Below are 18419 nucleotides of genomic sequence, written 5' to 3' on the forward strand. Positions count from 1 at the left end.
CTAAAGGAAATCAGTCCTGAATATTCATTTGAAGGACTGATGCTGAAGCTGAAGCTCCAATATTTTGGCCATCTGATGCAAAGAGCCGACTCTTTTGAAAAGACCCTGATGCTGGGAAAGACTGAAGGTGGGAGGAGAAGGGGATGACAGAGGATGAGATGTTTGGATGGGATCACCAACTCAATGGATATGAGTTTGAGTAAACTCCAAGAGTAGGTGATGGACAGGGAGGCCTGGCATGCTGCAGTCCATGGGGTCGAAAAGAGTTGGACACGACTGAGCAACTGAACTGAACTGAATTGTGTTGTTTGTATCAAAAAACACAGAAAGTAGATTATTTTCTGCATTGAGGAAAAACGCTCTTTGAGTATTTTAAATTGGTCATTTAATAAGCCACAAAGTGGAAATTACATAGATACAATCTGACCACAGCAAAATAACACTCGCTATGGAGAAGGCAATGGCAACCCACTCCAGTACTCTTGCCTGGAGAATCCCATGGACGGAGGAGCCCAGAAGGCTGCAGTCCATGGGGTTGCTAAAAGTCGGACATGACAGAGCGACTTCACTTTCACTTTTCACTTTCATGCATTGGAGAAGGAAATGGCAACCCACTCCAGTGTTCTTGCCTGGAGAATCCCAGGGACGGGGGAGCCTGTTGGGCTGCCGTTTCTGGGGTTGCACAGAGTCGGACACGACTGAAGCGACTTAGCAGCATAGACACCAAGGATAACAGGGGGAAAGCAAGGGTGAAATATCAGGAATGAAAAAAGGAATGTAAGAACAGATTCAGGGACTTTCCTGGTAGTCCAGTTGTTAGGACTTTGCCTCCCAATGCAGAGGGTGCAGGTTTGAACCCTAGTTGGGGATAAGATCCCAAATGTCTTGAGGCCAAAATACCAAAACATAAAACCAAAGCAATATTGCAACAAATTCAATAAGGACTTCAAAAATGATCCATATCAAAAGAATTTTTAATCAAAAATAAATAAAATGTTGATACTTTAAAGAAAAAAGATTCAGAGGAGATGAAAAATTCTGAGGTTATCTATTAGTTCATGCCAATAAATTTGAAAATGTAAATGAGATGGACTTTTTTAAGCAAATATAAATCACCCAAAATTGACTCAAGAGGAATCAGAAAATGAATACTCTATTACTTACTAATAACTTTGGAAAGAATAATTAAAGATCTAGCCTTCCAAAATCCATCAAGCCCAGCTTGACTTATAGATGCATTCTTTAAATCAGCAATGAGCAGCTAGATATCTTATAAGTTAAAAACACCATGTGTAGGAAAAACCAGGATGCTTTCAAAATTATCCTAGAAAGTTAGCATAATCTAGTGTTAAATCTGAATGAAAACCCCACCATTGCCTGAAAAGGAAAAAATAATTTTATTTATCAGTATAGATGCCCCATAAAAGCCCTAAGAAAAAATAGTAATTTTAATTCAACTGTATTTTTATAAAAGAACATATATCAACCAGATAAATTTGTTGGGGGAATATATGCATGGTATAATTAAGGATGGCATTTTGAATCAGTAAGCAGAGGATGGACTAGTAGGGTTTGGTGTTAGGGCAGTTGACTTCTTGCTTCATCAAATCCTTGCCCTACCCTATATATAGGTACAATTTCCAGATGAAGAGGTAACCTAAGCAACATCATTATCATCATCAATAACAACAATAACAGAAAAGTTCTAAGCTGCTAGAACTCTTAAGTAATTCCTCTTGTGATTCTGGGTCTCCTTAAGCTAGGCAGGAAATCTAGAAGCCATGAAAGATAAGACTCACAGATTTGAGGTCACACAATTTTGAAACAGCTTTGCAGACAACCCCGCCAAATATTATTCAGTGCTTAACAAATAATGGGTGCCACATGAAAACATTTCCAATGGTAATACCATGAAAACACTAAGTGATAAAGGCAAATGACAGAATAGTTATATTTTTGAGATCAATAAAATCAATAACCCTTTGGCAAGTTTGATTAAAAAAAACTGGGCATGGGAGGAAGAAGACACACATAAGCAATATTGAGAATGAAAAGGGGGGTATAGTGTCAGAGAAAAGCAAACACTATAAGGTAATACTAGTTGTAACTTAGTGCCTCTGAACTTGAAATTGTAAACGAGATGGACAATTTTCTAGGAAAATGCAAACGACTAAAACTGACTCAAGAAGATGTGGAGCTTTTTTTTTTTTTAAAGGAAAAATAGAACTCTGGATATATTAATAGAAATAGATCCACAGATAGATTGATATAGATAGATGATGGATAGATATAGATAAATGATAGATAGATGATATATATCAGTAGGTTTGTGGTTTAAAAATGCAGGTTACCTCTGGGAAATGGGACTAACAGAGGCAAGGCTAGGTGGAGGGGGGCAGCTGCTTTCTAAATACAAGCTGTGTGCTTTGAATCCTGTAAAAGTCACGAATTACTTTTGCGAAAAAGGAAGCAAAAATTGTTGGTGAGTGGCTCTCCAGGAAGTCCCAGGTACAAGTCAGAGGTGGGCTAAAGGATGGAGCTGGAATGGAATCCAACCGCTCCTCTGTGATAATCAGATTCTCCCCAGTCTCGCCGTTCTACCTGCCCCCTCTTTTCTCCCTCTCCTTCCCACTCTGTGGACAGACATCCTGAGATTGGAGGGCTTTGATGAAACAAGGCAGAGCAGCGGAAAGAGGAAAGAATCCCTCCTCCAGTCTGGGGTTTGGAGTGTCAGACTTTGGGGAGTGTCCTCACTTTCTCCCAATCCAAGGGTCGCTGCGCCCCATCCGCGCCCACCACCCTCTGGGGTTCCTAGAGACTCAAGCTAAATTGTTGAGCGAGTCTAATCCCGCAAGAGCTGGCGATGAGGGGGTGGCGTGGCCAGCGCCTCCGCCCGAGGCTGCAGGTAGGAGCGTCCCCGCCCCCGCTGCCCTCTCCTTCCCCCTGCCTCCCTAGCACACACACCCACACAAGCCGCGCGCCTCCCGGCTGGAGAGATGCTCTGAGGAGCCAGCGGGCAGCGGCTCCTCCTTAGCCAGCCGAACCGAAGAAGCAGCTGAAGGGCTGGGGTTGCGCCGGAGACCTACAATCCAGAACCGGGGGCAATTCTTATCTTTCTTTCACGCTTCTTTCTTTCACTCAAAAAACAAACAAACAAACCAAAAAACTCCCTTGTTCCCACTGCAACTTGGAGGAGCATGGAATGATTGGAAGGAACTGGCGCAGAAGCTTTATTTATAAACCCTAAAGAAGTTCTGGGCAAGTCACTCCACGGGACCGCGAGGCCCCAGGTAACCCCAGCTCCAGGCGCTGGCTCAGTATGGCGAGCCAGCCCACAGCCTCAGGCAGGGGTGCGGGGCGCTCCCTGACTTTGCTTCTGGAGCAATGACACTCCCCGTGGCCCGGACCCAGGTGGCCTCGCTTGGTGAGCGTCCCCACCAGGTAAGCGCACCCCGGGGGGTCTCCACTCGGCACCTGAATGGGACCTTCAGCTCCTAAGAAGTAAGTCCACACAGTTTAGCCACAGGCATGAGTGGGAGGTTTGTAGGAAAGAGTCTGTTTTTATCACAGGAAATTGTGGGAGATAGGAGTGGAAGATGGTTTTAAATATTTTATTTTTGTATTGACGCGTGGGGATGAGATGCGTAGGGGGATGAATTTTTGTCGGAAATGCTTGTGGATCGGGCCTGGAGATAGGCGCCTGAATTTGTGCATGGACTGAAGGGGGAGCGAAGCCCTTAGATTTTGCAGAAACCTGTGATGAAGGGGAGGTGAGAGGTGATGATCCTGAAAATGTGGCAGATATTGCGCAGAGTATGAATCTAAGCATTTTAGAGAAATGATGGGAGAAGCACTTACCGCCCTGGCTTCACCTGACCCCCACACTCGGCCATCTCCACGAAGATGCTCACAGGTACTGGCAACAATGGACACCCGCTGCCCACTCACTGCCTGCGCGCCAGGAGCCGTCGGCGTTCAGCACCTCGGACAGAGCCCGCGGGGCAGCGTGCGGCGCCCGGAGAACACCTGGCATCCCGTCTCCGCCCCAGGCCACCGAGGCTCCTGGCTGAGGGCGGCTATCCAATGCCGCCCCTGCAGCTGGGAGAGAGGATTCTCGAATCGCAAAGGCAAACGTGGAACTCAATGTCTGATCCGCTTCTAACTGCTTCCCGTGACTGCGGAAGGAAGAGGTGGAGTGTAAACACATACCCCCTAGCTTCCGCAAATACTACAGCTGAAAGGCGTGGCCTCCTGGATTTTGAAAGGTGGACCCAACCTTCTTCAAATTTTAACAATTACTGAGAGCTTTCTATGTGCCAAGGCCCTGTGCAAAGCGCTGTTTACATGAGTTACTTTATTGTTAAAGCCCGCCACAAATGGGTCTATGATCCCCATTTCACAGATGAGAACACTGAGGCAAGAGAACTTGAGTAACTTGCCCCAGTTTATACAAACACCAAATGGCAGAGCAGCGTTCTTAAACTCCAATCTGGGCTGCAATAGTCGGGAGATATGTCAGGCAGAATTTTGTCAAAGAGCTCTGAACTTGGGATCAGAGGAACAGAGTTTAAATCAAAGCTGTACCACTTACAGACGTGTGCTCTTGGGCAAGATTACCTAATGTGTCTGGACTTCAGGCTCTATCTGTGAAGTTAGGATAATAAAGCTTCCCCTGCAGAAGTACTACGGGAGGAAGTGTCAAAGAGATCTTGTATGTGGCAAGATTCAGGTAACTTTGAATTGTGGTTGTATGGTAGTGGGGGAAGGAAGTAGGAAGCAGGCGATTCAAAGAGGAAGAGGAATGGGAATCAACCCCAGTGGCATTCTACAGGGTGCTGGGCACAACTGAGGGCAGGGCTTAATCCATCTTAAAGCATTCCCATTAAAAAATGTTAAAGCACTGTTCCAGTCAAGCAATACGGAACTGTGTACTACATTTAGCCCCCAGCCCAGTACTATGCAGCCTTGTTCTACACTAATCAGGCTAAAGGTCTGGGAAGACCTGGCAGTGAAAGAGCCTAGATTCAGCGAGATTAAAGACTCAATCTCTGTCTTTAAACTTCCCTCTTATAAATGGGGAAAGGTTGAACAAGATGGCTCCTCTCAGCTTCAAAAGTCTAAGACTTCCATAGTTTGTGGATAATGAAATAATCCAAGGGTTTCTGGGCTTCCCCCTTCACTCAGATGCTAAAGAATCTGTCTACAATACAGGAGACCTGAGTTTGATCCCTGGGTTGGGAAGATCCCTGGAGAAGGGAATCGCTACCCACTCCAGTATTCTTGCCAAGAGAATCCCATGGACAGAGGAGCCGGGCTATAGTCCATAGGGTCGCAGAGTTGGACATGACTGAGCGACTAACACTTATGGACAAAAAAGGCAAACAATTCCACCCATTCATCTCCTCCATCAAAAAAATATTTTGAGTGTGTGTGTTAGTGATGTTTTAGTTTTCAGCATTTCTAGTCCATGTGCCTTTGAAATTATGTTAGTCACAATTATAGTGGAGTTGAGTTAAACACAAAACAGCCTGGCTCCAAAGAAGGCAGTTGGTGTCAGCCTGGGGCAAAAACATACGTATGAGCACTTTATGGTAAGTCCCTACATATGAGCCTCAAGTTTTGAACTTTCGAAGACGCAAATGTGCATTCACCTGTCCAATCATGTAAGTCAGTTCACATATCTGGCATATATTGTCGTGTGGGTGTATCCTCTACACATGGTTGTGCTTTCATATACTGTACAGTGCTAATTTTTTGGTGTTTGTTTTTATGCATTATCTGTGTGAAAAGTATTATAAATATATTACAGTACAGTTGTTGTTCAGTCACTCAGTTGTGTCCGACTTTTTACCACCCCATGGACTGCAGCACATCAGGCTTCCCTGTCCTTCACCATCTACTGGAGTTTGCTCAAACTCATGTCCATCGAGTTGGTGATGCCATCCAGTCATCTCATCCTCTGTTACCCACTTCTCCTGCCCTCAATCTTTCCCAGCATCAGGGTCTTTTCCAGTGAGTCGGCTCTTCAAATCAGGTGGCCAAAGTATTGGAGCTTCAGCTTCAGCATCAGTCCTTCCAATGAATATTCAGGGTTGATTTGCTCCACGATTGACTGGTTTGATCTCAGTACATTACAGTACAGTATTATAAAGCAAATATATTAGTTGGGTGCCTATGCTAACTTTGTGGGACTTAGCAACAAATTGTACTTACGAATGCACTTTTGGAACAGAACTCATCTGTATGCAGGGAACTTGCTGTATTGGGTTATAAAACCTTGGGAAGTAGGAATAAGGGAAATGAAACACAAGGCAAGGAAAGAGGAAAAGTAAATACATTATTGAGCTCTTCATAGCTTGGCAACTAGTACATTGATTACTCAGTCTTTTGGAAATTGTATAATCCACTGCATCTCACCCAGACCCAAACTAGGCTATTAGAACAAAGGGAAAAGAATTTACCTCACATCTACCACCCATCTCCCATCAGTCAACATTTGTCCTGCAAAAGGCCAATCCTCACCACCAGCTTCTGAGCAGAGTAACTTGATCTCTCCAGGCAGCTGATGGAGAAACAGTTTCTCCAATAGTCAGTTTCTCCTGGTCAGCGGCACCCAGGTGTGGGGCTCAGCCATCTGTAACAGTGACAGCAAGGGTGACCTGACTCTAAGACCGAGGTATAGACCTTTCGAAGGCCACCTGGGCAAGAGAGCAAGGTGAGCAGCCAACATCCAGAGAGGAGAGGTGGCGTACATCTGGGATGATAAATAAAGTGAGTCTGGCATCATCTGCAAGGCTCTTGTCAATAAGCCATGTGACCTGCAATCTCTTCAACCCACTTTTCTTGATGTGAAAAGTGTAAGGTGGATGCAGCACGCCAACAGTTAACGTTAAGGCAGCACACTTTATCTGGGCTACAGGGATGAGGTAAGGATCTGATTCTGTCCTTGCATGGAGCTCCCGCATTTTCATCATTTAAGGAATTTAAGTGGGGAGGACCACAGTGAAAAAAATGGCTAGAGACAACCTGAAAAGTAGCTCACTGGGGATAGAGAAGGTTCCCTCGGTCAATGGGCTAGACAACCCAGACCTCAGAGAGCAACTGGGATGCTGAGCCTCCATCTTGCTCTCCCCTTAGGGGCCGGGGGAAGAGTAGATGGGGGACAAGCCTGAGCTCAGAGGAGGAGGTAGCCGCCGATGCAAAGTGAAGGGAGAGACACACCTCCCAGATATTCTATGCTCTTCCTCCTTTTCTTTCTTCTTTTTCTCCCTACCTGCCTCCTTCCACCCCAGACTTCAAGGTGGTCCAGAGCTATGTGACTAGCACTACACACAACACAGAGAGAGACAATCCAATGGTCCACCCATATCCCCTTTCCATCTTCCTTTCCTGATTGTCTTCCTCCCTTCTTCCATCTTTCCCTTTACCCAACTTTCAAATTATCACAGAGCTGATGAGGGACAAAAGACAGTTTTCCTGCCTTGAAGGGCTCAGAGATACAGGGAGGAGGCTGACCCAGATGGTTAACCAGATCAATACTCCAAGTGAGGAAGGTGACCCCAGGGAATGCAGTATCCACATTTTTTCTTTTGGTATGTTGTGTGTGTGTGTGCGTGTGTGAGAGAGACAGAGAATGCAAAGATGATGTATAGTATTCCAGTGTGTGAATACACTACCATTTCTTTATTTTCTTTTTTAAAAATATTTTTATTTAGTTATGTATTTACTTATTTGGCTGTGCCTGGTCTTAGTCATGGCATGAGCAATCTTTAGTTGTGGCATGTGGGATCTAGTTCCTTCACCAGGGATAGAACCCGGGCCACCTGCATTGGGAGCCCAGTGTCTTAGCCACTGGAACACCAGGGATGTCTCTCTATTTTCATCTTGAGGGATTGTTTCTAGTTTTGGCTTTTTTATGAATAGGGCTCCCAGGATCATTTTTGCACATGTTTTGCTATGCATATGTATCAATAATCTATTCCTGAGAACAAAGCATCCCCAAAATGAGTGGCTTAAGTGAAGGATCACTTCTTTGCCAATAGTTTTGGAATTGGAACATCTGCTGGCCTCTCCTGAGCTCCCTTATGCAGTTGCCATCTTCTGGGGCTTTGGCTGCTCTGAGATGGCCTCATGGACACTCCAGTATTCACTGAGGCTGTCAGCTGAAATGCTCTGTGTCCTTTCTGGCGGGATACCCCAGGCTTCTGTCCATGGCAGTCAAATTCCAAGAGAGCAAATCCTGAAGCTGCAAGGTCCCCTGAGGCCTTGCCTTGAAAGCCACACAAAGTTAGTTCTGCTGCATCTTATTAGGTGGCTCAGAGGGTAAAGCGTCTGCCTGCAATGCAGGAGACCTGGGTTCGATCCCTGGGTCGGGAAGATCCCCTGGAGAAGGAAATGGCAAACTACTCCGGTACTCTTGCCTGGAAAATCCCATGGACGGAGAAGGCTGGTAGGCTACAGACCATGGGGTCGCAGAGTCGGACATGACTGAGCAACTTCACTTTCATTGGTCAAAGCAAATCCCATGCTGACTACTCCTTTCCATGGGAGGAGAGGGAAGGCCTCATCACAGGTGGTGTGCACGCAGGGAGGGGAGGACTTTGTGGCCATGCTTTTCGGTCCACCACACACCTAAACCCAGGCATGGAATTACTGGGTCAGAGCGTAGGCACTGGCTCAGTGGAACCAACTGATGCTCCGCCAATGCATGCCTCCTGCTTCCATCTTCCTGCATCCTTGATGCTGTCGGTCTAATTTTAGCCTCGCTGCAGGGGGTAGTGCTATGGCTACACGGTGCTGTAATTTGATTTTCCTTGATTACTAACAAGGCTGAGCACCGTTTTCTGTGCTTATTGGCCATTTGTGTATCCTCTTTTGGAGGAAGTGATTTGTAGGTGTTCTTTATATAGTCTGGATATGAGTCAGTTGTAATTTTATTCCACTCTCTCCCTTCCATCTTGAGTGATTTTTCCCTTGATTAAAAAGGAAGTAACATTGGAGCTGAGATTTGAGAGATGATGAATAATTAAAGAGGAGCAGGGTGGGCTTATAGTTAGAAACATGAACAGGGCTAGAAGGAAGAAAAGGAAAAGTGGGGTGGTTGAGCAATGGCCAGCTTTCAAGATAGAAGGAGCATAAAGAGAACAGGCGTAGCAGGCAGGTGCTGAAGGTGGGTGGCCAGGAGATGAAGGGCCCTTGGATGGAATGGAAGACAGCTTGTTTTCACTGCACGCTGCCTTTTCTTCTTTTGTGTGTTAGTGGATCAGTCATGTCCAGCTCTTCGCGATCCCATGGACTGTAGCCCACCAGGTTCTTCCATCCAGGGAATTTCCCAGGCAAGAATACTGGAGTGGGTTGCCATTCCCTTCTTCATTTCTTCCTTTAGCTCTTGAAAATTCTGCTTTAAATGCCCAGAGTTTAGGGATTAACAAGCTTATCAACTCATGGAACTGTAATAAAATGATCATATGTAGGACCACAGGAAAGTTAAAATGACAGAATCAGAAGAGAAAGAAAGGCCACATCAGGGAGAAGAGGGAGAGATAAAGAATCAGTAGGAGAGGACATCCCTGGTGGCCCAGTGGTTGGGTGTCCACCTGCCAACGCAGGGAACATGGGTTCAACCCCTGGTCCTGTAAGATTCCACATGCCTTAGGGCAACTAAACCCTGGGCGCTACAACTACTGAGCCTGTGCCCCACAACAAGAGAAGCCACTGCAATGAGAAGTCCTCCCACAACTAGAGAAAGCCTGCACAGTAAGGAAGACCCAGCACAGTCAAAAATAAATAAATCAACAAACAAATAGAACTGGTAGGAGCCTGAAGAAAGCAGCATAGAGTTGAAGAGAGAAACGGAGACTTCTTGTGGATACACTTAATAACATATGGTATCTTTGGATGGTAGTGATTTTACAGAAAAATCTCATAGGAACACATAGACACAATTGCGACAAGATCAGACTGAGATGGAGTTGTTGTTAGAACAGAGCATTTGGAAGAAGCAGAAAATGATCTGAAGCGGAAAGATACATCCTAGACTGTAAATCAAAGTTACTTCTGAAGGGAAAAAGGAGCTTTGAAGAGGGTTGAGAGGGGGCGTAAAGGGTATCTCTTCTTCTTTATATACTTAAGTATGAATTGGGCATTTTTTCCTAAAAAAGAAACAAGTATCTATTCATGTATTGAATGTTTTAGAAGGCTATATATCCATCTCTCAACTTGAGCCAAGAAAAGCTGACTTCCTACTTAATTTTTGTGTGCATGTGTTCTCAGTCATGTCCAACTCTTTGCGACCTTAGCTGCTGCTAAGTCGCTTCAGCTGTGTCTGACTCTGTGACCCTATAAACTTTAGCCTGCCAGGCTCCTCTGTCCATGGGATTTCCCAGGCGAGAATGCTGGAGTGGGTTGCCATTTCCTTCCCCAGGAGATCTTTCTGACCCAGAGATCAAACCCGTGCCTCCTGCTATGTCTCTTGCATTGCAGGTGGATTCTTTGCTGCTGAGCCACTGGGGAAGCCCGCTTATACAATAGAGGGATGGGAATTGATCAATAATTGCTCAGAGGAGTGGGGCAAGAGGAAGGATGGTGTGCATTAGAGGAGAAGGAAAGCTCAGGCATTGTAACACCTGCTCAGCTGAGCCCAAAGGACAAAAAGTCCACCTGGTGGGGCCTTGTGGGCAGAGTGCAGCCAGTGAGAGGTCCAGAGCTGGCAGGCATCAATTCTGGGAGACCATGTCTCCTTATTCCTGGAAGACCTCTGGATCAACACCCACTTTGGAGGCTATAAGTCCAGGATTTAGGTAATTGACACGAGGAAAACCAACACAGGAAACCCAGGTTTGACAAACTTCAACGGCGGTAGCTCTGGTATGAGCTTTATTTCCTAACACTGGTGAGCAAAGATGCAATCCCTTGTCCACCCTCTGCCTCAAGTCTGCTCAACCAGAGAGGAGGGTGTGGCAATGCATCATTCCAGTGGGTCTTCGAGTCTGATCGTCAAGGATGAGAACTCTGACATCTGCTGGAGAAGTGGGAACTACAGCCTGGAAAGGGATGGCTGGACTGTTCTTGTTTTTATAATCTTTTCCCCTGTGATGACTGTGATACATGTTTGGTTTAGGAAGTACAACAAAAAAAGAACATGAAAACTATTCACAATCCCATCTCCATTGTTGTGCATTTTATTCTTGTCTTCTGGATACACACCTAGAGCAACAGTGCATTAAATCATTATTGACGAGGTAACCTATCAAGTGTAAGTCACTGCTGAGGCTACAGCAGTGAACAAGATAGACACAAACCTTTCCTTATGGCAACTTAGACCTTAGTGATGCCAACAGACAAAAAACAAAGGTTCTTAAACTGCAGTGTGATAAATATGTACAGTCAATGCTGTAAGAGCTTGCATGTTTTCTTGCTTACTCTCTCCTAGACATTACGCCAGCTACTTTACATGTGGTTACTTGTTTAATTAATATATACAGTATCCTATTTAATCTTCACAATGACCTAATGGGGTAGCCTGCTACTATCACCACCCCCACCCCTGACAGGTTACAGTTGAAGAAGCAAATTCAGAAAAGTTAAATAACCAAGCAAGAGATTTCCCTGGTTGTCCAGTGGCTAAGACTCCCAGTGTAGGGGATCTGGGTTCAATCCCTGGTTGGAGAACTAAAATCCCACATGCAGCAACTAAAGATCCCATGTGCTTCAACTAATACCCAGCATAGCCAATAAATAAACAAAACAAAACAAAACCAAGCAAGGTGGCATCACTTGCGATCAGGCTGGGACATGACTGTATATAGACTCTGTAACACCTGTGCTGCTCAGATTGGCTATAGCAAGTTTGCATGCATGCACTGTAGCCTGTCAGGCTCCTCTGTCTGTGGGATTTTCCAGGCAAGGATACAGGAATGGGCTTCACTTCCTTCTTCAAAGCTATAGAATATATGACACTTATCTGTCTTCTTCCTTTGCTAGGTCTGACTGCTGCTGTTGCTCAGAGACCCTAAGCTGTAGCCAGGATGATGGACGATGACACGGAACTGAGGACGGACGGAAACTCACTTTTAAAGGCTGTGTGGCTCGGGAGGCTCAGGCTGACAAGGCTCCTCCTGGAAGGGGGCGCATACATCAACGAAAGCAATGACAAGGGGGAGACGGCTCTCATGGTGGCGTGCATCACCAAGCACGTGGACCAGCAGAGCATCAGCAAGTCCAAGATGGTCAAGTACCTGCTGGACAACAGGGCAGACCCCAACATCCAGGATAAGTCTGGCAAGACCGCCCTCATCCACGCCTGCATCCGAAGAGCTGGGGGGGACGTGGTCTCCCTGCTGCTGGAGAACGGAGCAGACCCCAGCCTTGAGGACCGCACTGGGGCTTCAGCTCTGGTTTATGCCATAAATGCAGATGACAAGGATGCGTTGAGACAGCTTCTGGATGCCTGCAAGGCCAAAGGCAAGGAGGTAATTATCATAACAACAGACAAGTCGTCTTCGGGCACCAAAACCACCAAACAGTATCTGAATGTCCCCCCTTCACCCAAAGAAGAAGACAGACAGTCACCTCCCCCGTGTGCTTCTCCATCTGAGGTTGAACTGAAGGCACCAGGCCTGGGCTCTCCACCCAGCGAGAAGGAAGATGACTTCTTTAGCCTCCAATCAGGGCATCCAAGTAGTTGCAACACTGCCAAGGCTCTTAATGAACCTGGGTCGCCTGTTCGGAAAGTTGGGAATCTCAAAAGGGCCCGCCTGCCTCAGCTGAAGAGGCTCCAGTCTGAGCCCTGGGGCCTGACGGCACCATCCGTGCTGGCTGCCTCCTGCGTGCGTCAGGACGAGACCCACGGCGTGGGCACAGACGGCGAGGTCAACAGCATCGGTAATGTATCCTTCCCCAGAAGGGGCCCCCTCTCCAGAACCAGCAGCATTGATGGCAAAGATGCCAGCCTCGTCCACATGGTCACGGAACAGGTGGTGAAGATCCCGGTCTCTTCAGCACCGGCCTCGTGGAAGGCAGCCTATGAGAAGACTCAGGCTCCCCACCCACGTCTGGCCAGAAGAAGTACTCTCCCTATCGACCAAGAGAAGGTGGGCATCTGCCCAGCAGGTCCCTCTGCTCTCAAAGATGCCGTGACCCTCAAACGGCTGGAGAATGACCTCTATGATTTAGAGTTACAGCCTGGGGCAGACCTGCCCAACCCCATCTCCCTAGAATCAGGCAAAGGTCCACTGGATCGCAAGAAGCTCAACAGCTCCCACCTTTCTCTCTTCCAAGGCTCCAGGGAGTCCCTGGACACTGTGTCCAGCACATCACCCAACTCAGCCCGCCGCAGGCCACCCCATCTTCTAGAAAGACGAGGTTCTGGAACCTTGCTCCTGGACCGAATTTCTCAGACCAGGCCTGGCTTCCTCCCACCTTTAAATGTAAATCTGAACCCACCTATCCCGGATATTAGAGTGAGCAGCAAACCTTCCTCTCCACTTGCTAGTGGCTTAAAATCCATGGTTCCCATCGCTCCAAGCTCACCAAAGAGAGCTGACTTGAGAAGTAAAAAGAAACTCCTCCGGAGGCATTCTATGCAAGTTGAGCAGATGAAGCAGCTGTCTGACTTTGAGGAAATCATGACCTAGACTAAGCTTTTAGGGAGTTTTTTTTTTTTTTTTAATCTATGTAGTTTATGAATAGTATTATAATCTAGACCAACATAGCCATGCAGGCTTTCTGTATCCTGATCATTCCTTAATGCTGGTGTGTGGCTGCTTCAAAAGAGATGAAAACAGACTGCCGCTTCCGTTCTGAAAGGACATCTGGAGTTTTATAGGGCTCCTTGGAAAGAGCTCAGGATAACTGAGTTTTAGAGTTGAAATTGCAAAAAAAAAAAAATCTCCCAAAGAAGAAAACCTTTGGAATTTCAAAGCCGCACAGCAGGTACCATGATCTGAGCTGCTGACACCTGTTATTTTATATCAGACAAACAAGAATTTAAATCACAAGGTGGTATTTGGAGTATGTCATGTGTCATAAATGTATAAAGTGCCTAAGAGAAAAACGAGGGGCTTTAACATGTGTTAGAATGTGCAGAGGCTCAACACGAGCCCCCAGGCTATGAAATTTGGGGATGTGTGTTACATCCAGAAAAACAGAAGCAGTATTCTCCCATTAGGGAGGTTCTGACATCTGCTTCCTACGTTGAACCACTTCAGGGGGCACTGGCTGGTACAGCACAGTGGAGTTCTTCCAGAACTTCAGCAACAGATTTTATCCACTAATTTGGGTGTCCTTTGGGTTTCTCTAGTGTTTTGGAGATAAAGATTCTGCCTGCAATGCAGGAGACTTGGTTCAATTCCTGAATCAGGAAGATCCCTGGAGAAGGAAATGGCAACTCACTCCAGTATTCTAGCCTGGAGAATCCCATGAACAGAGGAGCTTGGCGGGCTATAGTCTATGGGGTCGCAAAGAGTTGGATACAACAGAGTGACAAACACTTTTGGGTTCCCAAATATCATATCTACATGCCCCTCAAATTCTGTTCATGTAATAGTAGCTGGTGCCTCAAAGATGAATCATGTCCAGAAGTGAAACTCACGTCGGCCTCCTGATCTGACTCAGGTTCTGGGTTGAAATCTCATTAAAAACATGTCAGGGCTATTAGCACTTTGGAGCTAAATATTATACAACTCATAGAATAGACCCATAAGACGTATTTCCTTATTATTCTTAAAAAAACAAAACAAAACTGGGTGAGATCTTGCCAAACTAGAATAATGCGTGATGCTGAGAGACACATATATTCCAAAGTAGAGCTGATGGATGGTTCTCAGGTTAGAGGCGGGGGACAAGGGGGACAGTTGGAGCCTGAAAATTTTAAGGGATGCACACTGTCATTTCCCCTTAACTTTTCTGGGAAATTCAAGAACATCTGGTTTCTTCTTTGCCTGAATTATCTCTGTGATGGGAGATTTGTAGAAATAACCTGTATAACCTTTTAAAGCCACTCTGTTTGAACCCAAGAAGGGAAGCAGATATTTATCACTTTTGGTGCCATGTAGCCACCTCTGAGATGAAGCTATTTCTGGTTATTTCCCATGTACTTTCTCTTTCATGCTACTTAGATAGGTTTGCTCTATGGTTAAAAAAAAATTCAGTAGTCCCTTGGAGGTAGCATCACATCCTAGAAAGAGGAAAGACTTTGAGATTTGGGTTTGTATCTCTGTTTCATCATTTGCCAGCTGGAAGACTTCAAGGAAGTAGCTTTACTTCTCCAAGCCTCCACTCCTTCATCTGTAAAATGGGGTTAGTAATGCCTCACCTGGAAAGTTTGTGGTGAGAATTAAATGAGATAATATATGAAAGTGCCTGTAACTGTGCCTAGCACAGGGAGGAGTAATTGGATAAGATGAAGCTGACTTTTTAAAAATGTTGTTTAGTACTTTATTATGAAGTTAAACCTACATCACTGTATGATCTAGTAACTCCACTCTAGGCATTTACCCAAAAGAAATAAAAATTCAAGTTCATACAGAGACTTTTATATATATGCTCATAGAAGATTTTACTAAATAGTAAACAATAATAATAATAATACAACCCAAATGTCCATCAACAGGAGAATATTTTCACATAGGTGGATAAATCTCTAAAATATTATGCTGAATTAATAAGCCAGACACAAGAGAGTACAAACCAAAGGATTCCATTTATATAAAGCCCCAGAACAAACAAAACTAATTTGTGGTGGAAAAAGAATCAGAAAGTAGCCACCTTTGTGACTGGGACTGAATGGGAAGGCACACAAGGAGACTTTCGGTGAAATTCCATTGATCTGATTATATTTCAGTTTTCACAAAGTTTAAATGCTGTGATATAAAACCCAAAATTAACTTGTATAACAATGAAAATAAGAGGTAGCTGATTTTAAATACTCCTTCAGACCTCTGAAGTCTCAAAATCTCAAATAATACCGAATACCCTACGCAAAGTGAAGCAGACTCTAGCTGAAATATTCAAAGAGCCCTTGAGATTCTCATGAAGTGAAGTCACTCAGTCATGTCCAACTCTTTGCGACCCCATGGACTGTAGCCTACCAGGCTCCTCAATCCATGGAATTTTCCAGGCAAGAGTACTGGAGTGAGTTGCCATTTCCTTCTCCAGGGGATCTTCCCAAACCAGGGATCAAACCCTGGTCTCCTGCACTGCAGGCAGACGTTTTACCATCTGAGCCACCAGGGAAGCCTTGAGATTCTCATGGGTTCTATAAATACTGAGCCCCAAACTCATTTGTAAAGTGAAAGAAATTCTGCCACAGAAGCTGTGCAGATCAGACCATTTCTATAAGGATATTCTCTAGAAATATATCTGAATATCTCAATCAAAAGTGCTAATGATGGTTATAAATACTCCAAGTATCTGTTTTTCAGTAACTCCATCAGGGCAGGCACATACCCAGCCTTGGCACTGTTGACCATTTGGGCTGGGTAATTCTTTTCTGTGGGAGACTGTGTGTGTACTATATGTTGCTGAGCAGCATTCCTGGCCTCTACCCACTAGACAACAGCAACTTCCCCCCATATTGTGACAACCCACAGTGCTTTCAGACACGGACAGACATCTCCTGGAGGCAATACCGCCTCAGTTGATCAGCACGGCTCTAGGAGAACGATTGTGTGTGTGGTAGAAGCATGTCAAGAACAACCGAACTGCACAGAGGTGAGGGGCTGGCTGGCGAGGCTGTCCCACTAACTGAAAGGCAGGAAGGTGACTAACATACAATGCGGGCCTGTAGGATTCTTGACATGAGTGCCAATGGCCTCTTGTACTTTGCAGCAAGGAAAGAAAATGAGAAGCATTGCACATAAGCTAGTGGAACCCAGAGCTCACAGACTTGGTTGAATGTAGACATCCCATAGGCTTCTCAGGACCATTTAGATAGGAATGTTGTTGTTGTTTAGTTGCTAAGTTGTATCCAACTCTTTGAGATCCCATGGAATGTAGTCTGCCAGGCTCCTCTGTCCATGGGATTTTCCAGGCAGGAATACTGGAGTAGGTAGCCATTTCCTTCTCCAGAGAATCCTCCCAACCCAGGGATTGAACCTGCGTCTCCTGCATTGGCAGGCAGATTCTTTTACCTCTGAGCCACCTGGGAAATCCTCAGATGAGAATAGTTCTGACCAAGTGGACATGATTACAGGCAAAGCAACACCACTCTGATACATTAAAGAGAGAACCAGACAGACAATCACTGATCTTAGCAGCTCATTAAAGATACACATACACACACACACACATACACACACTGCACACTTTAAATACTTTTCTAGCAGTTGTTAGTGTCAGTTAAAACTAACCTCTGCTAGTAATATCTAACTGTGGGGATAGCAAGACTGCATAAGAGAATTTTTCTAAACCTTTAGCTAAGACTTGAAAGCCTAATTTATCCAAAATAGTGACTGTGGCACATTCATAGCAATTAGCTTAGGCAAAACACTACCCAGTACAAGTTGCCCATTCAGAATAGCCTGTCCATTGCACAGGTGGGTAATAGCAGGTATGCTCATGCCACTTACTGCCTGTATCCATCAGTCAGGACTTTCCCATTAGCCTTTCTGTAGACAGTCATTACAATAGTACTGTTTATCACTATCTGATGACGCGGTAGTTGAATTAGACTGTTCCAAACTAGTACAACCACTGCAATACTTGATTATGGTTAATGCATAAATGGGCAGTTTTCTTTGTGTTAACAAACCTCACAGGAATGCTTTTTAAAAGCATATTTAGATTCAAACATGCTTTCTAGATCAGAGATTTGGGGGAACCTAGATCACTACAAGTTAGTTGCAAACTGCAGTTTCAATAACTCGCCTATGTAAGACTCTCTGAAATGTTCATCAAAATACTTCATAGAATGTGAGTCTAAAGTCTCATGTCTGGGATTTGCATTCAGTTTCTAAACATTCCAAAGCATTTGTTTGATCATTTAAGTCCATCGTCCATTTTCTTAGAATTTCATCAAGTAAATGCAGGTGTTGTCTGACCTTCTTTGGTGTGTCTTGGTACTTCAGATGTACCATTCTGAACTGATTCTCTACAATGTTCTATCCTAGTCTCAAGCTGACAATGTGCTCAAGGATGTACCAAATTCCATGTAATGGAACTATTTAGATACTTCTGATGTGTCAATAAAAGATAAATTGCAAACCTTCAGTAGCGTTTCTCATTTTTCTTAGTGAGATCTCAATCATAAGTATTACCTTTTCTTTAAGATGGGCTTGACATGACTGCCTGGTAACACTGAACTGAGCAAACACTGTTTTATATACGCATGATTTAAAATTTTAATTTTTAAAGATTTTTTTGATGTGGACCATTTTCAAAGTCTTTATTGAATGTGTTACAATGCTGCTTCTGCTGTTTAT

General features: G+C 44.9%; 1 protein-coding gene across 1 annotated transcript; it reads left to right on the forward strand.

Annotated features, from left to right (window-relative positions):
* The first annotated feature begins 2966 nt into the window (after positions 1-2966).
* On the forward strand, positions 2967-18207 carry ANKRD34C (ankyrin repeat domain 34C). Its single transcript, XM_042235137.2, has 2 exons — positions 2967-3441; positions 11983-18207. The coding sequence occupies exon 2, from the start codon at positions 12027-12029 to the stop codon at positions 13632-13634; it is 1608 nt and encodes a 535-aa protein (XP_042091071.1). The 5' UTR covers positions 2967-3441; positions 11983-12026; the 3' UTR covers positions 13635-18207.
* Positions 18208-18419: the final 212 nt, after the last annotated feature.

Source organism: Ovis aries, chromosome 18 (genome assembly GCF_016772045.2).
Source record: "Ovis aries strain OAR_USU_Benz2616 breed Rambouillet chromosome 18, ARS-UI_Ramb_v3.0, whole genome shotgun sequence".
Lineage (NCBI taxonomy): Eukaryota > Metazoa > Chordata > Mammalia > Artiodactyla > Bovidae > Ovis > Ovis aries.